The sequence below is a fragment of the Pristiophorus japonicus genome, chromosome 5, assembly GCF_044704955.1.
Source record: "Pristiophorus japonicus isolate sPriJap1 chromosome 5, sPriJap1.hap1, whole genome shotgun sequence".
NCBI classification, from domain to species: domain Eukaryota; kingdom Metazoa; phylum Chordata; class Chondrichthyes; family Pristiophoridae; genus Pristiophorus; species Pristiophorus japonicus.
In genome coordinates this window covers 46454565-46476762 of record NC_091981.1, presented here as the reverse complement: position 1 = coordinate 46476762, position 22198 = coordinate 46454565, and the positions used below count along the sequence as shown (strand labels likewise).

The window sequence follows — 22198 nt, the reverse complement described above, 5'->3', positions numbered from 1 at the left end:
GATACAATATGATTTGGATTCATTCTGCCAGTTTGTAATGAATATCCGTAATCAGAGTACTTTTGCCATTTTCCAAATGCACACATTAATATCCAGAATTGCAGAGGTAACAATAACAGTGCTATCAAATTTCAACAAATTAACACACAAAAAAGAGCTTCAGAAACTTAATTCATAATATAGTATCCTTAATTATCATTCTGCATCCAATCGTGATTTGGAACACATATGTTCCTTGGTGACATCAACTACTCCCTGGCACAGTTATCACAGTATTATTTTGATCACCATTTGGTGGATTTTAGGAATCCATTTAATCAGATGCTCTTTGCTTCTCCATAATATTCCTCCTTTTTTCAGACAAACACGGCTTCTTTATCTAACCAGTACATCCTAATCAGACCATCTTTTGACAGCATGCAATCCAAATCTGATCAGTAAAATATTACATTTTCAGATATCCATCATGATTTTTAAAAGGGCATTAACATTTCCAGAGCGGCCAGCTGACCTTTTCCTCCAACTAATGGCCCATTTTAATCAAATTTAAAAATGGTCGCAGAAAAATAACTCCTATAAATGAATCTACCTCGCTTGTGCACGTATGAGGCACAACCCTGCTCATCAAACAATCATTTCCGAGCTCAAATCGGTAAAACAGCAATTCGAACTCGCAATTTGCAGGAGCTTGAGTAATTGATTTATCCCAAATTCTTAAATCCCATTTTATTGTGGCTCACTAATGGGGAGAATTGTATTTGGGCACATTAAACAGAAGCATTACATTTACAGAAATAATGATGTTGCTTGCTAAGCTTTGACTAACAAGCCAGTGTTTCAACAATGAGCTGTAACTGAATTCAGAAAATCAGTATAGATGTGTGAACATGTACTCTCTGCAAAAATTATTCAGGCTGCTCCCACAGCCTATCAAGGGACTACACAACAAACAGCAGGTTGCCTCTCCAGCCTTTCATATCCAACATACTGCATGTAAAATTGAATTTACTGATGTGACAAAGCTTGCTCTGCTCAATTCTTCATTTCTGCACACTCACAAAAAAGTATTTTTGCACTGACATCTATTTTGCAAAACAATTTTTCTCAAATTTAAATTAGTTATAAACTTCAGTGTTACAAATTAATTAACCATGCAAGGTATTAGGCTTTAAATGCAAGTTCTACCTTGTGGCATTTTTGAAAGATGTTTTTTTTTTAAACTGTGGAAATTTTGACATTCAATTTAAAACCAATCTGATTACAGGCATGTTTCCTTACCAAATACTCTTTCATCATTGATGTTTTTGATGCAGAACCAAAGGCCGGCTGGGAAAGTGCAGACCAGAATGTGAAGATCAAAAAAGAAGGAAACCCACGTTGTAGGTTGATGCTCAGACACCGAGGCAATGATGGGAATATGGATTTTTGCGTATCTACAGAACAAATCGTGAAGTTCAGTTTATGCAGGTTACATCTCATCTGTATGGATACATTGAGTAGGATTATACAAAGTCAACACACACAGTGTCACAAAGAGAGATCAGTAGGTGTATTACCAGTCTGTGTTGTGTTATGGCAGTTTCCAGAATGCGTTTAGATCCAACTGCAAATCACACTAACTCCTTCAGCTATGAGGGTGGGGCAATCTGAGCTGCAGACTTGTATCATGTCTGATGCTCGGACGCAACTCCTCGAGTTATTGCGCTTTGTCAGCACCGTTGAACAATATAGCATGCATTTTTTACACTTAAAACTACCTGCATCCCCTCAGTGGTTTCTTGCATTGCACTTTCATTAGGTTGCACATTTTTCTTTTGAAGATGCCTGTCTCTCTCACGATCAGTCACCCAGCATAAATTGTTATATTTTCATGAAGCTGAATAAGGGACAGGATGAACCTAAGATTAGGTTTCCAATCCTCTGCCTACCATTCAAGGAGAATGGCAGACAGAGAATTCGAGCTCTGGTTATGTAGGTTCATCCAGTTCACTTTTCACTGCTACAGTATTAAAACAAAAGAGTCATTCGGATCAAAACTATTTTTAAAGTGATGACACTACCAGTCCCTCTATTGAAAAGAAAAAAAGAATGAGCACCCACTTCCCAAAGGTAACAAACACTGGCTAAGTACCCCCACATAGAAGGAGGGGGCGCAGACCTCCCATAAGGCCGGACTCTACTGGAACAACCATCTAAATGAATATCCCAGGGAGGCAAAAAGATGGAGGTTTACCCTCAGATTTTAATAAAGGATGAAGCTAAAATATGTTTATGGTGCTGAACAAAATAAATTTTTAGTGCTATAAACACAATACCAATGTTACCAATACAGTCAAGGAGGAGTTTGGTCTGTGGCTATTGGAACAGCACGTAAAAGTAATTCCTCCTTCAAGTGCATGCAGGTTGTAACTATTTCATGCACCAAAACTAGACTGCTCTAATTAAATCAGCCTCGCTACCTGCAGTGCAAGGAATGATGATTACAAACATTAAACCTCAATCGCGTCAAGAAACTGACAGTGGTTTATAATGCAACCAGACCATTTAGTATCTTGTATTGTTAACTACGGAACTGGAACTGGAATAGTTTCTGACGAAGGGTCATCGACCCGAAACGTCGACTCTGTTTCTCTCCACAGATGCCGCCTGAACCGCTGAGATTTCCAGCATTTTTTTGTTTTTATTTCAGATTCCAGCGTCTGCAGTATTTTGCTTTTGTATTAGTTTTCGAGTCAGTTTTGGTAGCGAACATCTTGGACCAAAACAGAATAGCTTGTTAATGCAAACTAATATAATAATCTCTCTTTTACCTCCCCTTACCCCTCACAAAAACAAATAAAATCAGAAACACACATAGGTCTTGGACATCCTTACCCTGTATCCCAGAGTGAATAAAATCTCCCACTCCATGGGGCAATATATCCTAGAACGAGAGAGGAAGAAGTGGCAACATTTACAATGTTTCTCCATTTGATACGTCAGTAATTTAAATTTAAACTGAAGACACCTGTGCGATCAGACTGATACAAATTCATTATAAATTTTAAAGGAAATATTGAGACACCTTTACAGAATGGACTTTTTCTTCTGAATACAAGACAGACCACAAAAGAATCTGCAACTTCTACCATTTAGCATCACCACAGAAAATGATGCAAGTGGTAGTACATGAGTTTCTGAGTAGTACATCTTCACTCAAAAGCATAAACAATATAGAACGAGAAATGTCTACTCTCACGTGTACAATTTACCTGATCACAGACTCTACTCTACCCCAGAGAATGTTTGGCATTACTAATTCCTGATCAGAAGTAATTTTCTGAAACTGCACAATATACCTCCACCTCCAGTATTTAACTCTTCACATACAAGCTTCCCTACCTGCAGCATGAAAGGAACCATCTCCCAGCAGGTCTTTTGAAGAATATAATTTTCTGGTTATCCATATAATCTTTAATCCAATCCCAGATATTTACTCAGCTTTTAGTCAAAAATCAATTCAGCATCAAGATTTATATTTCACATGTCCACGACTCTAAGAAGCAAAATTGCTCACTTGAGACTAGTTAATGTTTAGTGTGTACTTGTATGCACTGTGTCAAATAGCCAGTTGACATCTACACCTCTCAACATTTTAAAGACTTGGATTATGCTCACTCAATTTTTTTCACATTGGGAAGACGTTCAACTCTATGAACTCTTCATCATAACTTGGGAGACCCAAGTCTCAGAATCAACATTAAAAATTCCTTTTTGAGATCTGTGATCCACATTTGTATGCAAAAGTAACAGGCTCAGGGAGGTAAAGGGCCATGAATTTCCACTAGTATCTGCATTAGCCATGAGGAAGGTAGCTCAGCAAAAACCAAAGTTAAAGTTGAAAAATTATTTTTAACAGCCTGATTACATACATTTTTCGTCTGAAATTGTAGTGACCTTATCCTATCTGCCTCTCTGTGGGAATAAGGTGTTTAACCAGTGAAAGCTGATGATGATTAGAATTCCATTTAGTACCTTTTAGGATACTCCTTACCATTCCATTTACTGAAGCCACACCCTAATACTAATGCAAGTTCAATCTGTTTACTGCAATATTTCCCCCATTGATTTCACTATTTGAACTGAACTATGCTTTTTTCAAATGATCAGAAATGTAATAATCACAAGGTATAAAAATAAATCTCTTTAACCAGCTATTCTTAAAGCCACATTCTCTCCTTTTCTCTTAAACTCTTTGAAAGTCTTGTAGTTAGTACACCATCCTTTCAATTACAATTCCACCTCTATGTCTTTAAAGTTGAACCATGGAACCAGCATATTCAGGAAAAGAGGGCAAGAGGAAAAGAGGAAAATGTTGCATCTCACAAAGAACACACATGTACAGCATTTAATTTTGACAGTCATGATGGATTAGACAATGTGAGCATGTCTAAGGAATGTCTTGCTGCACCAGAGAATTAAGCAAGTACAGGTACTGCACTTTGGTTTCTCGTTATGAAAATTGCATCTTCCTACTTTTGCATCTGTTAGGCAATCAGAATTTGAGGGGGGGGGGGGGGAAGCATTGATGACATAATACTGTGTGTGTCGACTCACCCGTATAAGTTAAGTAAATAACACTCAGAAATACCACTCCAGCAGCAAGAGACACCCCCAAGAAAAACAGCGTCTGGAACTCCTGCTTCGTCAGCCTATCTCTCAAATACTGCAAGAAGGCATAAGCCTGCAGCAGGGCGAACACACCTGATTACAAGAGGAAGAGAATTTGAAATGATCTGCATCCCCCTAATTAACAAATAAGATGCGCACAAAATTCAAGACAATTGTTTAGCTAGCCCAATCTAGACATATTTTACAATAACTTGTTAATTAAATCTGATCATCAAAATCTGATCATCCACAAAAAAATGCTCGGCCAGTCGAGGCAGCAAAATGGCACTCTCGACATTCATAAAGTTACCAGGGTACAAGGTTTCATAGTGGGTACTGGTCAATTTCCCCCGAACTGGATGAGGGGTGATTAAGAGTTATATGGCAATTCTTTATTAAAAGCGATTAGAAAATGTATCAATAAATTTCAAAATATGATAAACTGGTTTCAATAGAAATAAATTCTATAGCGTAATATATTAAAAAATTATAAAATATATATATATATATATATATATAGATATCTACTGCTCATTTCCAATGGACATGGAGAGTTGAATAGGGAAGCTTTAGGCACAAACAGCCATTAAAAGAGACCTGAAACGAATACTAGAATATATATTAGTTCACAGTTGCTTTTAAGGGGAAAAAGAAAAGTTTAATGCAAGTGGTAGCCCTTAAAATGGGTACATTCAAGAGAATTTTGTTGCAGCAAATATCCTTAATAACCACATTTATAAGTGCAGCTGAAAGTACATAATTATTAAGCCTGAAGAGTTTGTAAATTGTATGCCTTAGATTAAACCTTGCGGTCTTCAGATCTACTCAGGTTCTGAGTTGGTGTACCTAATGTGTACAAGCAGGGAGGAGTACTGAATAACTACAGGTTACAGCAATGTTTGAACAATTTAGCACTGTCCGTATAATATAGGCCACTAACTAGACGACTTAAAATCATATCTGGCTGCTTGCAAGGTTCTCTATTATATCAGAATGATGTCTGCCCTGAGGATAACGCACCAACGTCAATGTTCTCACTCAGGCCAACATCATCAGCATTGAAGCACTGACCACACTCAACCAGCTCCATTGGGTGGACCACATCATCCGCATGCCCGACAGGTGAGCAGAGGAAATATTTCAAGGACACCCTCAAAGACTTCTTGATAAGGTGTAACACCCCCACCGGCACCTGGGAATCCCTGGCCCAAGACTGCCCAAAGTGGAGGAAGAGCATCCAGGAGGGTGCTGAGCACCTCGAGTCTCGTCGCCAAGAGCATGCAGAAATCAAGCGCAGACAGTGGAAGGAGTGAGTGGCAAACCAGGTTCCCCATCCACCCTTTCCTTCAACCATTGTCTGCATCACCCGTAATTCCCGCATTAGACTGTACAGCCACCTGAGAACTCACTTTTAGAGTGGAAGCAAGTCTTCCTTGATTTCGAGGGACTGCCCATGATGATGATGATATGTCAGAACTATAGGTGTTATGTGACCTATTGTTTCATCTCTTGGTAGCAGCTCCATCTTGAAAGGACAACATTTACACTGATAAACAGTATCATCCTACAGATGGAACATCTCTACTAAGTAACGCATCTGAATTTTGAGCTGTACCTTCTGGGTGTTCAGCTTTCTTTTATTATGCCAAATGCTTTTCCGAGAGGAGAGGAAAGAGCAAGTGAGCCTGGGGAAATTGACTGAAATTTACCTATCGGATTGTACAGCTCACAGGGTAGAATATCAGAATTGAGTTAAATTGCTCTGTATTTAAAAATGAAGCCACTCACCTGCTGCTGCCATGTGCTCACTGGTTCGGATAGGTTGAAACCCCACAAATGGCACTTGCATCGATAATATTAAGCCCACAATGTAGAAGGTGCTGTAAGCTGTAAAAAAATAACATTTTAAAGGAAGCATGTACAAATGTTATCACATTGCTCCAAATCCAATTATACACAACTATCCAACAATGGGATACATTCCATGAACAGGATCATGTATTCAAAAACATTCAAATGCCAAGTAATTCCCTCGTCCCCTTTAATCCCTGGAACAAAAACAGTCACAACCAAATGAAAATCAGTTTTGATAAACGTTATAAGATATACATTTAGCTTCACAGACAACTTTTTAAAGTAAATATGAAGTATCAAGGTGTCATGGAGTTAGAAATATAAACTTCAAAAGTAGTAATCTCAGGATTGCTACCAGTGCCACGTGCTAGTCAGAGTAGGAATCGCAGGATAGCACAGATGAATACGTGGCTTGAGCAGTGGTGCAGCAGGGAGGGATTCAAATTCCTGGGGCATTGGAACCGGTTCTGGGGGAGGTGGAACCAGTACAGACCGGACGGTCTGCACCTGGGCAGGACCGGAACCAATGTCCCAGGGGGAGTGTTTGCTAGTGCTGTTGGGGAGGAGTTAAACTAATATGGCAGGGGGATGGGAACCAATGCAGGGAGACAGAGGGAAACAAAAAGGAGACAAAAGCAAAAGACAGAAAGGAGATGAGGAAAAGTGGAGGGCAGAGAAACTCAAGGCAAAGAACAAAAAGGGCCACTGTACAGCAAAATTCTAAAAGGACAAAGGGTGTTAAAAAAACAAGCCTGAAGGCTTTGTGTCTTAATGCAAGGAGTATCTGTAATAAGGTGGATGAATTAACTGTGCAAATAGATGTTAACAAATATGATGTGATTGGGATTACAGAGACGTGGCTCCAGGATGATCAGGACTGGGAACTCAATATCCAGGGGTATTCAACATTCAGGAAGGATAGAATAAAAGGAAAAGGAGGTGGGGTAGCATTGCTGGTTAAGGAGGAGATTAATGCAATAGTTAGGAAGGACATTAGCTTGGATGATGTGGAATCTATATGGGTAGAGCTGCAGAACACCAAAGGGCAAAAAACATAAGTGGGAGTTGTGCACAGACCTCTAAACAGTAGTAGTGATGTGGGGAAGGGCATCAAACAGGAAATTAGGGGTGCATGCAATAAAGGTGCAGCAGTTATAATGGGTGACTTTAATATGCACATAGATTGGGCTAACCAAACTGGAAGCAATACGGTGGAGGAGGATTTCCTGGAGTGCATAAGGGATGGTTTTCTAGACCAATATGTCGAGGAACCAACTAGGGGGGAGGCCATCTTAGACTGGGTGTTGTGTAATGAGAGAGGATTAATTAGCAATCTCGTTGTGCGAGGCCCCTTGGGGAAGAGTGACCATAATATGGTGGAATTCTGCATTAGGATGGAAAATGAAACAGTTAATTCAGAGACCATGGTCCAGAACTTAAAGAAGGGTAACTTTGAAGGTATGAGGCGTGAATTGGCTAGGATAGATTGGCGAATGATACTTAACGGGTTGACTGTGGATGGGCAATGGCAGACATTTAGAGACCGCATGGATGAACTACAACAATTGTACATTCCTGTCTGGCGTAAAAATAAAAAAGGGAAGGTGGCTCAACCGTGGCTATCAAGGGAAATCAGGGATAGTATTAAAGCCAAGGAAGTGGCATACAAATTGGCCAGAAATAGCAGCAAACCCAGGGAGTGGGAGAAATTTAGAACTCAGCAGAGGAGGACAAAGGGTTTGATTGGGCAGGGAAAATGGAGTACGAGAAGAAGCTAGCAGGGAACATTAAGACGGATTGCAAAAGTTTCTATAGATATGTAAAGAGAAAAAGGTTCGTAAAGACAAACATAGGTCCCCTGCAGTCAGGGGAAGAATCAGGGGAAGTCATAACGGGGTACAAAGAAATGGCAGACCAATTGAACAAGTACTTTGGTTCGGTATTCACTAAGGAGGACACAAACAACCTTCCGGATATAAAAGGGGTCAGAGGGTCTAGTAAGGAGGAGGAACTGAGGGAAATCCTTATTAGTCGGGAAATTGTGTTGGGGAAATTGATGGGATTGAAGGCCGATAAATCCCCAGGGCCTGATTGACTGCATCCCAGAGTACTTAAGGAGATGGCCTTGGAAATCGCGGATGCATTGACAGTCATTTTCCAACATTCCATTGACTCTGAATCAGTTCCTATGGAGTGGAGGGTAGCCAATGTAACCCCACTTTTTAAAAAAGGAGGGAGAGAGAAAACAGGGAATTATAGACCGGTCAGCCTGACATCGGTAGTGGGTAAAATGATGGAATCAATTATTAAGGATGTCATAGCAGCGCATTTGGAAAAAGGTGACATGATAGGTTCAAGTCAGCATGGATTTGTGAAAGGGAAATCATGCTTGACAAATCTTCTGGAATTTTTTGAGGATGTTTCCAGTAGAGTGGACAAGGGAGAACCAGTTGATGTGGTATATTTGGACTTTCAGAAGACTTTCGACAAGGTCCCACACAAGAGATTAATGTGCAAAGTTAAAGCACATGGGATTGGGGATAGTGTGCTGACATGAATTGAGAACTGGTTGTCAGACAGGAAGCAAAGAGTAGGAGTAAATGGGTACTTTTCAGAATGGCAGGCAGTGACTAGTGGGGTACCGCAAGGTTCTGTGCTGGGGCCCCAGCTGTTTACACTGTACATTAATGATTTAGACGAGGGGATTAAATGTAGTATCTCCAAATTTGCGGATGACACTAAGTTGGGTGGCAGTGTGAGCTGCGAGGAGGATGCTATGAGGCTGCAGAGTGACTTGGATAGGTTAGGTGAGTGGGCAAATGCATGGCAGATGAAGTATAATGTGGATAAATGTGAGGTTATCCACTTTGGTGGTAAAAACAGAGAGACAGACTATTATCTGAATGGTGACAGATTAGGAAAAGGGAAGGTGCAACGAGACCTGGGTGTCATGGTACATCAGTCATTGAAGGTTGGCATGCAGGTACAGCAGGCGGTTAAGAAAGCAAATGGCATGTTGGCCTTCATAGCGAGGGGATTTGAGTACAGGGGCAGGGAGGTGTTGCTACAGTTGTACAGGGCCTTGGTGAGGCCACACCTGGAGTATTGTGTACAGTTTTGGTCTCCTAACTTGAGGAAGGACATTCTTGCTATTGGGGGAGTGCAGCGAAGGTTCACCAGACTGATTCCTGGGATGGTGGGACTGATCTATCAAGAAAGACTGGATCAACTGGGCTTGTATTCACTGAAGTTCAGAAGAATGAGAGGGGACCTCATAGAAACGTTTAAAATTCTGACGGGTTTAGACAGGTTAGATGCAGGAAGAATGTTCCCAATGTTGGGGAAGTCTAGAACCGCGGGTCACAGTCTAAGGATAAAGGGTAAGCCATTTAGGACCGAGATGAGGAGAAACTTCTTCACTCAGAGAGTGGTGAACCTGTGGAATTCTCTACCACAGAAAGTTGTTGAGGCCAATTCACTAAATATATTCAAAAAGGAGTTAGATGTAGTCCTTACTACTAGGGGAATCAAGGGGTATGGCGAGAAAGCAGGAATGGGGTACTGAAGTTGCATGTTCAGCCATGAACTCATTGAATGGCGGTGCAGGCTAGAAGGGCCGAATGGCCTACTCCTGCACCTATTTTCTATGTTTCTATGTTTCATTCAAAACGAGTGTTAAAATATATGGTTGTTAGGACTATAACTATCCGTATTTCTAAACATAATACCATAAATGGGTTTTCCAAGATGACAAACAAAAAACCTTTGGGAACGGTAACATACTGATTACGTCACTGGACTAATAATCCAGAGGCCTGGACTAATGATCGGAGATAAGAGTTCAAATCCCACCTTAGCAGCTGGGGATTTTAAATACAGTTAATTAAATAAATCTGGAATAAAAAGCTAGTATCAGTAATGGTGACTTTGAAACAATCGGAAAAACCCATCTGGTTCATTAATGTCCTTCAGGGACAGAAATCTGTTGTCCTTACCTGGTCTGGGCTATATGTGACTCCAGACCCACAGCAATGTGGTTGACTTTTAACTGCCCTCTGAAATGGCCGAGCAAGCCACTTAGTTGTAAAAAGCTGCTACGAAAAACAGTAAGAATAAAACTGGACGAACTACCTGGCATCGACCTCGGCTACAGACACAACAATGGCAAGTCCTCACCAATATCTGGGGACTTGTGCCAAAATTGGAGAGCTATCCCACAGACTAGTCAAGCAACAGCCCGCCAGTCATATTAACGGAATCATACCTTTCAGCCAATGTCGCAAATTCCATCACCGCCATCCCTGGATATGTCCTGTCCTACCAGCAGAACTGACCCACCAGGGATGGCAGCAGAGTGGTATACAGTCGGGAAGGAGTGGCCCTGGGAGTCCTCAACATTGATTCTGGACCCCATAAATTCTCATGGCTTCAGGTCAAGCATGGGCAAGGAAACCTCTGGCTGATAATCACCTATTACCCTTCCTCAGTTGATGAATCAGTACTCCTCCATGTTGAACACCAACTGGAAGAAGCACTGAGGGTAGCAAGGGCACAGAATGTACTCTGGGTGGGGGAACCCAATATCCATCACCAAGAGTGGCTTGGTAACACCGCTACTGACCGAGTTCTGAAGGACATAGCTACCAAACTGAGCCTGCGACGGGTGACGAGAGAACCAACACAAGGGGAAAGCCTACTCGACCTCGTCCTCACCAATCAACCTGTCACAGATGCATCTGTCCATGACAACAGTGGTAGCAGTCATCGTGGAGACGAAGTCCCATCTTCACACTGAGGACACCCTCCATCGTGTTAGAAACATAGAAAATAGGTGAAGGAGTAGGCAATTCGGCCCTTATAGACGGCACCGCCATTCAATGAGTTCATGGCTGAACATGCAACTTCAGTACCCCATTCCTGCTTTCTCACCATACCCCTTGATCCCCCTACTAGTAAGGACTTCATCTAACTCCTTTTTGAATATATTTAGTGAATTGGCCTCAACAACTTTCTGTGGTAGAGAATTCCACAGGTTCACCACTCTCGGTGAAGAAATTCCTCCTCATCTCGGTCCTAAATGGCTTACCCCTTATCCTTAGACTGTGTCCCCTGGTTCTGGACTTCCCCAACATTGGGAACATTCTTCCTGCATCTAACCTGTCTAACCCCATCAGAATTTTAAATGTTTCTATGAGGTCCCCTCTCATTCTTCTGAACTTCAGTGAATACAAGCCCAGTTGATCCAGTCTTTCTTGATAGGTCAGTCCCGCCATCCCGGGAATCAGTCTGGTGAACCTTCGTTGCACTCCCTCAATAGCAAGAATGTCCTTCCTCAGGTTAGGAGACCCAAACTGTACACAATACTCCAGGTGTGGCCTCACCAAGGCCCTGTACAACTGTAGCAACACCTCCCTGCCCCTGTACTCAAATCCCCTCGCTATGAAGGCCAACATGCCATTTGCTTTCTTAACCACCTGCTGTACCTGCATGCCAACCTTCAATGACTGTGTTGTGTGGCACTACCATCGTGCTAAATGGGATAAATTCAGAACAGATTTAGCAGCTCAAAACTGGGCATCCATGTGGCGCTGTGGCCATTAGCAACAGCAGTATTTTATTCTGTAACCGGCATATCCCTCACTCTACCATTACCATCAAGCCAGGGGACCAACCCTCGTTCAATGAGGATTGTAGAGAAAAGCATGCCAGGAGCAGCACCAGGCGTACCTAAAAATGAGATACCAATCTGAGGAAGCTGCAACGCAGGACTACGTACATGCTAAAAAAACAGGGCTAAGCGATCCCACAATCAACAGATCAGATTAAAGCTCTGCAGTCTGGTCACATTCGGTCGTGAATGGTGGTGGATCATTAAACAATTAATGGGAGGCGGCTCCATGAATATTCCCATCTTTAATGATGGCGGAGCCCAGAGCGCAAGTACAAAAGACAAGGCTGAAGCGTTTGCAACCATCTTCAGCCAGTAGTGCCGAATGATTGATCCATATCAGCCTCCTCCTGAGATCCCCACCATCACAGAAGCTAGTCTTCAGGTAATTCGATTCACTCCATGTGCTAGCAAGAAACGGCTGAGTGCATTGGATACAGCAAAGGCTATGGGCCCCATTAACATCCCGGCTATTGTGCTGAAAACTTGTGCTCCAGAACTAGCCGTGCATCTAGCCAAGCTGATCTAGTACAGCTGTTACATTGGCATCTAATTGACAATATGGAAAACTGCCCAGGTATGTCCAGTCCACAAAAAGCAGGACAAATCCAATCCAGCCAATTACCGCCATCATCAGTCTGCTCTCAATCATCAGCAAAGTGATGGAAGGTATCGTCGACAGTGTTATCAAGCAGCACTTACTCACCGATTACCTGCTCACTGATGCCCAGTTTGGGGTCCGCCAGGACTACAGCATCAGCCCTCATTACAGCCTTGGTCCAAACATGAACAAAAGAGCTGAATTCCAGAGGTGAGGTGAGTGTGACTGCCCTTGACATCAAGGCAGCATTTGACCGATTGTGGCATCAAGGAGCCCTAGTACAATTGAAGTCAATGGGAACCTGGGGGAAAACTCGCCACTGGCTGCAATCATACCTAGCAGAGGAAGATGGTTCTGGTGGTTGGAGGACAATCATCACAACCCCAGGACATCGCTGCAGGAGTTCCTCAGGGCAGTGACTCAGGCCGCTGCTTCATCAATGACTTTCCCTCCATCATAAGATCAGAAGTGGGGATGTTTGCTGTTCAGTGTCATTCGTAACTCCTCAGATAATAAAGTTCATGCCCACATGCAGCAAGACCTGGACGACATTCAGGCTTGGGCTGATAAATGGCAAGTAACATTCGTGTCACACAAGTGCCAGGCAATGACTATCCCCAACAAGCGTGAGTCTAACCACCGTCCCTTGACATTCAATGGCATTACCATCGCCGAATCCTCCACTATCATCATGGGGCTCACCATTGACCAGAAACTTAACTGGACCAGCAACATAAACACTGTGGCTACAAGAGAAGGTCAGAGGCTGGGTATTGTGTGGCAAGTGACTCACCTCCCGGCTTCCCAAAGCCTTTTACCACCTGAAAGGCACAAGTCAGGAGTGTGATGGAATACTATTCACTTGCCTGGATGAGTGCAGCACCAACACACTCGAAGCTCACCACTATCCAGGACAAAGCAGCCCGCTTTATTGACACCCAATCCACCACTTTTAACATTCACTCCCTCCACCACCAGCGTACCATAGCTGCAGTGTGTACCATCTACAAGATACACTGCAGCAACTCTCCAAGGCTTCTTCAACAGCACCTCCCAAATCCGCAAACTCTATCACCTAGAAGAACTAGGGCAGCAGATGTATGGGATTAGCACTACCTCCAAATCACACACAATCCTGACTTGGAAGTATATCGCCGTCCCTTCATTGTCACTGGGTCAAAATCCAGGAACTCCCTAACAACACTGTGGGAGCACCTTCACCACACAGACTGCAGCGGTTCTAGAAGGGGCTCACCACCACCTCCTTTAGGGCAATTAGGGATGGACAATATGTGCTGGCCTTGCAAGCGACGCCCACAACCCACGAACAAATTTTTTTTTTTTTAAGTTGCTTATTTGACCACCACCATTCACGATAGGATGTGGCAGGACTGCAGAACTTTGATCAGATCTGTTGGCTGTGGGATCACTTAGCTCTGTCTATAGCATGCTGCCGAACATGCAGGTAATCATGTGCTGTAGATTTGCCAGGTTGGCACCTCATTTTTAGGTACGCTTGATAATGCTCCTGGTATGCTCTTCTACAATTCTCATTGAACCAGGGTTGGTGTCCCCTGGCTTGATGGTAATGGCAGAGCGAAGATATGCCAGATCATGAGATTACAGATTGTGGTGGAATACAATTCTGCTGCCATTGATGGCTCACAGCATCTCATATATGCCCAGTTTTGAGCTGCTAGATCTGTTCTGAATCTATCCCACTTAGCACGGTGGTAGTGCCACACAACACGATGGAGGGTGTCCTCGGTGTGAAGACGGCCGGCACTGTGTCTCCATAGGAACTGTGTGACTGTCACGCCTACCAATACTGTCATGGACAGATGGTGAAGACTAGGTCAAGTAGGTTTTTCCTTTGTGTTTGTTCTCCCACAACCTGTTGCAGGCCCAGTTTGGAAACTATGTCCTTCAGGATTCGACCAGTTTGATCAGTCAAGGTACTACCGAGCCACTCCTGGGATGGACATTGAAGTCCCCCATCCAGAGTACATTCTGCACCCTTGGTACCTCAGCATATCTTCCAAGTGGTGTTCAACATGGAGGTGTACTGATTCATCAGCTGAGGGAGGGTGGTAATCAGCAGGTTTCCTTGCCCATGTCTGACCTGATGCCACGTGACTACATGGGCTCCAGAGTCAATGTTAACGACTCCCTCCCGACTGTATGCCACTGTGGCGCCACCTCTGGTGTGTCTGTCCTCCCAGTGAGTGATGGTGATGGGGAGTCTGGAATGCTGGCTGAAAGGTATGATCCTGTGAGTATGACTATGTGAGGCTGTTGCTTGACTAATTTGTGGGACAGCTCTCCCTTCTCAGGTGGATGTAGAAGATCCCATCACACTATTCAAAGAGCAGGGGAGTTTACGTGGTGTTCTGGCCAACATTTATTCCACAACCAATACCACCAAAATATTATCTCGCCATTTATCTCCTTGCTATTTGTTGGACCTTGCTGTATGCAAATTAACTGATGTGTTTGCCTGTAACAGTGACTGCACTTCAGAAGTACTACATTGACTGTGAAATACTTTGGCACATCCTGAGGATTTGAAAGATGAGATATAAATGCAAGTTCATCCTTTCTTTCACTATTACACTGTAAAGTGCCAGTTACTTTGACAACTAATTTAATGAAAATGGATCATGCTAAACAGTTGTGCTTCACAAGAAAGAACACCGTTATAATTCAGGAGCTCGCTCATACACTTGAGTGCTCTATTCACTTTGCCACTAATACATGCCATGAACCAACAGGGCTCAGTGAAGAAATACCTCGTGTCATTTATCGAAATAAGTCGGCTCCTGAAGTATGGAAAATGGTCCACGTTGTCCAAGGCCGTGCCGTGGATTTTGATGACTGGCGGGGTCAGAACATAAAAAATAGGAGTAGTAGGCCATTCAGCCCCTCGAGCTAGCTCTGCTATTTAATACGATCTTGGCTGATCAGATCATGGACTCGGGTCCACTTTCCTGCCCGCTCCCCATAACCTAGCATTCCCTTATCAGTTAAGAAACTGTCGATCTGTCTTAAATTTATTCAATGTCCCAGTTTCTACAGCTCTGAGGCAGCGAATTACACAGATCCACAACCCTCTGAGAAAATACATTTCTCATCTCAGTTTTAAATGGCCTGCTCCTTATTCCAAGATTATCCCCCCTAGTTCTAGTCTCGCCCCATCAGTGGAAGCATTTTCTCTGAATCCACCTTGCCAAGGCCCCTCATAATCTTATATGTTTCGATAAGATCACCACTCAATTTTCTGAATTACAATGAGTAGAGGCCCAACCGACTCAACCTTTCCTCATAAGTCAACCCCCTCATCTCCAGAATCAACCAAGTGAACCTTCTCTGAACTGCCTCCAAAGCAAGTATATCCTTTCGTAAATACGGAAACCAAAACTGTTCGCAGTATCCCAGGTGCGGCCTCACCAATATACTGTATAACTGTCCCAAGACTTCCCTGCTTTTATACTCCATCCCCTTTACAATAAATGCCAAGATTCCATTGGCCTTCCTGATCACTTGTTGTACATGCATATTAACCTTCTGTGTTTCATGCACAAGTACCCCCAGGTCTCTCTGTACTGCAGCACTTTGCAATTTTTCTCCATTTAAATAATAACTTGCTCTTTGATTTTTTTTCTGCCAAAGTGCGTGACCTCACACTTTCCAACATTATACTCCACCTGCCAAATTTTTGCCCACTCACTTAGCCGGTCTATGTCCTTTTGCAGATTGTGTGTCCTCCTCACACATTGCTTTTCCTCCCAGCTTTGTATCGTCAGCAAACTTGGCTACGTTACACTCTGTCCCTTCTTCCAAGTCGTTAATATAGATTGTAAATAGTTGGAGCCCCAGCACTGATCCCTGCGGCACCCACTTATTACTGATTGCCAACCCGAGAATGAACCATTTATCCCGACTCTGTTTTCTGTTAGTTAGCTAATCCTCTATCCATGATAATATATTACCCCCAACCCCGTGACCTTTTATCTTGTGCAGTAACCTTTTATGTGGCACCTTTTCAAATGCCTTCTGGAAGTCCAAATACACCACATCCACTGGTTCCCCTTTATCCACCCTGTTCATTACATCCTCAAAGAACTCCAGCAAATTTGTCAAACATGACTTCCCCTTCATAAATCCATGCTGACTTTGCCCGACCGAATTATGCTTTTCCAAATGTCCTGCAACTGCTTCTTTAATAATGGACTCCAACAATTTCCCAACCACAGATGTTAGACTAACTGGTCTATATGGTCTTTTTGTCTGCCTCCTTTTTAAAAAAAAAAAATAGGGGCATTACATTTGCAGTTTTGCAATCTGCTGGGACCTCCCCAGAATCCAGGGAATTTTGATAAATTACAACCAGTGCATCCACTATCACTGCTGCTACTTCTCAGGGGATTTATCCACCTTTAGTCCCATTATCTTACTGAGTACTGCCTTCTTAGTGATTGTGATTGATAAGTTCCTCTCCCCCCCCACCCACCCCCCATAGCCCCTTGACTATCCACTGTTGGGATATTGTTAGTGACCTCTACCGTAAAGACAGATACAAAATATTTGTTCAGAGTTTCTGCCATCTCCATGTTCCCCATTACTAATTCCCCGGTCTCGTCCTCTAAGGGACCAACATTTACTTTAGCCACTCTTTTCCTTTTTATATACCTATAGAAACTTTTGCTATCTGTTTTTATATTTTGAGATAGTTTACTTTCATAGTCTAGCTTCCCTTTCTTAATCATTTTTTTTGTCATTCTTTGCTGGCTTTTAAAAGCTTCCCAGTCTTCTGTCCTCCCACTAGTTTTGGCCACTTTGTATGCCTTTTTAAAAATTTGGATACCGTCCTTTACTTCTTTAGTTAGCCACGGGTGGCTATCTTTTCTCTTCCATCCTTTCCTCCCCACTGGAATATATTTTTCTTGAGAGTTGTGAAATATCTCCTTATATGTAGGACCTGGTGAAGGTCCTTTGTCTTATGGATGTTTAGTGTAAGGCCCATGCTTTCGTACGCCTCGGTGAAGATGTTGACGATGGCTTGGAGTTCGACCTCTGAATGTGCAAGCATCGTCCGCGTACTGTAATTCGATGGCAGAGGATGGGACGACCTTGGATTTAGCCTGGGTGGACAGAGGAAACGTTTCAAGGACACCCTCAAAGCCTCCTTGATAAAATGCAACATCCCCACCGGCACCTGGAATCCCTGCCCAAGACCTAAGTGGAGGAAGAGCATCCGGGAGAGCATTGAGAACCTCGAGTCTCGTCACCGAGAGCATGCAGAAATCAAGTGCAGACAGTGGAAGGAGCGTACGGCAAACCAGACTCCTCACTCACCCCTTTCTTCAACCACTCTGTCCCACCTGTGACAGAGACTGTAATTCCCATTTTGGACTGTACAGTCACCTGAGAACTCACTGTTAAAGTGGAAGCAAGTCTTCCTCGATTTTGAGGGACTACCGATGATGATGAATCCTTCCAAGACTGTTTCCAGTTCTACTCAAAAGTTATTGCACATTGTTATGCCTTTTTAATATATTATTTTATCTGTAGATAAATCTGATCAAGTAATTTAGATATGCACAGTGGTCTAGCAACATTATTATTCTCCCTTGAGTTTGAAGGAAAATTTGGGCACCCCTCAATGTCTCCAGGGAACAATTTACTGTGACTCAGGGTTAATTGTTAAACCTGAGATATGCCTGTACTTGGTAGAGAATAAAGATGAAGTTCTGGTTCATGAGACTCTTTATTTAAACCATTCAGTTGGGCACATGAGAAAGCTAGGAACACGAGAAAGCTAGGAACATGAGAAAGCTGGGAAGGAGCATTTACCTGAACACTTACCAAATATTTGGTTGTAATGTATTGGATATAGAATGTGTCTTTCCCAAGAATGAAGCCTAAATAACTCAGTTTAGAACAAGTTCCATGTTCAATATAATACGATCAAGCATGTTCCATTATTGTAGCTAACAATATTGGGGTGAAGTGTTAATTCATGAAGTTTGTGTAGACAAGGTATGTTTAGTTCAAGTGTTATTTATGGTTGCAAGTGCTTAATGGCATTTGACTATATATTTAATATATTATTTTATATTTATATGATTTATATGAATTACTACAGTTCAATTCTATTACTTGGGTCTTTTACAATTTGTACATAATGTAATCACATAAAGCGATGTAGTTCCAGCCCTCAGAGCTCAGTATGAGAAATATCACAAGCACAAAGTTGGGTTCCATATAAAGTTTCTTAAAAATGTCATTTATTAAAATGGAGAAATTTGACACACCACAAAGTTAAAATTAGTTTTTCAGGGCCACAGCATTTGTTTAACAGTCAAAACGCTGTTAAAACCTCAGTTGCATCTAATTCAACAAAGTCTAACATTTAATGGGGTATTTAACAGTGATATAACTGCGGAAAAGGCGAAGCTTGTCAGGTCATGGATTTCCCCAATTATACTGATTTCTTGCTATTGGGGGAGGGGGGCGGGGCAGAAGCAGAGCGCAGCCAGTGTCGGTGCAGTGAATGACTGACCGCAACTTCAGGATTTCCATGTTAGGATGTGCATGCACTAAATCCTGAAGTTGTGGTTAGTTTCAAAGAGTAATAACAGCGAATGATTCCACCGTAAATTCTGGATCACTGATTTCCCACATACTAGCAGCAAGAGGCTATTTGGCAGGTTACTAGCTCATCCTCTCTATTAGAGAATCATGCACACTGAGATTAATGTGTCAGCCGTGGCTCAATATCCAGCACCTTGCCTTGGAGTCAGAAAGTTGTGGGTTCAAGTCCCACTTCAGGGACTTGAGCACAAAAAAAAAAATCTAGGCTGACATTCCAGTGCAGTGCTGAGGGCAGAGAAATAGGGAGCAGTAGAAATGCAGATACACAAGGCCAACTTCTGTTGGATCATACGACTTGTTTCAGTAACATATGAAACATGTTGATGGACTGCAAGTCATTTATGCGAAAGATAACTTTTTGGCCAAACACTCAAATAAAGTTACTTTGAAACCTTTTTACTTCAAGCACACATAACTTTGGGACAAGCGAAATGTCCTGGGCACCCTCAAACTCAATCGTACTGGATTAAAGATCTGGAGAGTCGGGCAGCTTTCATTGAAAAAAAACATTACACTGGCAGACTTCCAGATTTTTCATTCTTGTTTCACATATAATTTCCAGTACCATCCAACAAGCTAAATTTGCTGTTACTGGGTTAAACAGACTCGAGGGCAACCGTGGTCTCCTTCAGGGAACTCGTAAAACAAGTCTTACATGTTAATGAGTCAATTTCCTCCAGCTAGTAAAGAAAATAATTTCCTTACTTGCACAGCACAAGAATTGTGGCAAATGGTTCTCTAAACAAGCTTTTAGTAAGTCTGAGCCCTGTACTTTGCCCACACTCCAGATGATTTCACAGGCCCTTCTCCTCAAAACTGCAATGTCCAGTATTGATTTTGATTTTATGCAAACCAGTGAAAGTGATTTCAAACAGTATCGATAGTCTGACATCCACTTTGTTCCACACAATTCTTGAGAGGTGGGATGGTAACAGTGGCATTGCACAATGAAAACATGACACATGGAGCAGGAGAATAGAGATTCAATTACCTCCACTCTGCTGATCTATGTTACCCCAAGAAGGTGGTGCCTGATGGCGCTAGCAGCAATTCCGGTGGGAAAAAATAAATACCAGATGGTGCTGACGTTCTTGTGGCTTATCATACACAGGCCAATAATGGTGATGGCAGAGGTCAGGAAGCAGATTGTGCATTTTGTTAGCAACAAAAGTGCAAGATCCATAAATTATAGGCAGAGACGACGAAGTAGTCGGACGGCTCACACCTGGAACACCCAAAACATACCAGCAGCATAATGTGCTCATTTCAGCATTAATGTGCAATAACACAGGATGTCAGCATGCAGGTTAAATGCTACATCCCTTTCACGAGTTCCCAACCTCAGCTGCGGCCTGCTAGAAACCATCAAGAAAAAACTGGATAGTTATTCTTAAACACCTCCAAGTCATTGGCCAAAAGGGAGGAGCAAGAAAGATCCATAAGGACGGAGAAGAAAATATACTTAAAAATCCAAAATATTTATCCTTTAACCTTATCCTGAAGTCAGGCATAAAATCTTTCAAGAAAGAAAAATGCTCCAGAATATACTTTATGTAAAAGACCATTGTTTTAACATCTATATCTATATTAACGTAGATTCAGAACATATGGTAATGATTATTGCAAGATCACATACAGACCAGAGTGTGCTACAAGACTGTAATATCAAGCCGGGGGGGGGGGGCAGGGAGCAAAGTGTCAGAGCAAAGTTGGGCAGTTTACATGCTCCAGCCTTTAATTAGTCCACACCAATAGAGTTGTAGCAGTTAAGGTAGTGGGGGTGTAAGCATTTTATTCGGCAAGTTTGTTTCCTTCTCAGTGGTGGTATCCAACTGTTAATAATAAAAATTATATTTCATCATGTGGTTTGAATTGACATTTCATCAGGTTTTGGTTCAAATCAAGTGGGAGAGAAATAGAACATCCTGTGTGTACACAATTACATGGTTATATCAACCAATGACTTCAGAGGAGGTCATCTGAGAAACTGCAGGCAAGTACTGTAAAATCTGGAGTTCCAACTCAGCCTTTATAAAGCTCAATTTTCTGCCATTAATATTTTGTCCAACTATAATATTAAAAATTAAGAGGTTAATAACTCAATCGCCATAAAAAAATTATTGCATATATTTCTCGAAATAATTTAATGCCCAAGTTTGCTAAGGACAGGATACATCCAGTACACCAAATTTTAACCATATTTGAACATCTTAAGGAATGAGGTATTTATATTCAAAGTAGTTGCTGTGCGGCATATATCTTATCTACTGTATAGAGGGGTACGGTAGAATAATGGTTCTATTACTGGACTAGTAATCCGGAGGCATGCGTTCAAATCCCACTATAGCAGGTGGGGAATTTAAATTCAGCGAATTAAAAGAAGTGGTGACCATGGCACGACCGGATTGTTGTTAAAAACCCTCACTAATGTCCTTCAGGGAAGGAAATCTGCCATCCTTACCCAGTGTGGCCTATATGTGACTCCAGACCCACAGCAATGCTTGGCCCTTAACTTCCTTCTGAAATGGCCTAGCAAGCCACTTAGTTGTAAAAGGTGACTCACCATCACCTTCTCAAGGGCAATTAGGGTTGGGCAATAAATGCTGGCCTTGCCAGCAACGCCCACATCCAATGAATAAAAAAATACATATGCATTGCTCAAGCTGCACAAAATGTAGGTCATCCTCTCAATGGTATTATTGTCTGTAACTCCCTCCTACTCAGCCGCTAAAGCCATTTTTTCAATAGCAGGCGTGTTTACTTAATTTCAG

General features: G+C 42.3%; 1 protein-coding gene across 2 annotated transcripts in view; it reads right to left on the bottom strand.

Moving 5' to 3' along the window:
* The window catches only part of stt3b (STT3 oligosaccharyltransferase complex catalytic subunit B), a 142863-nt gene that overhangs the window by 15659 nt on the left and 105006 nt on the right, over window positions 1–22198 (bottom strand). For both annotated transcript variants that reach the window (XM_070880584.1, XM_070880583.1), the window contains exons 6-9: window positions 6439–6537; window positions 4597–4743; window positions 2875–2923; window positions 1279–1433 (exon numbers count right to left, since the gene is read on the bottom strand). In XM_070880584.1, coding sequence (XP_070736685.1) covers window positions 1279–1433; window positions 2875–2923; window positions 4597–4743; window positions 6439–6537 — 450 coding nt within the window. The remainder of the gene's footprint in view (window positions 1–1278; window positions 1434–2874; window positions 2924–4596; window positions 4744–6438; window positions 6538–22198) is intronic.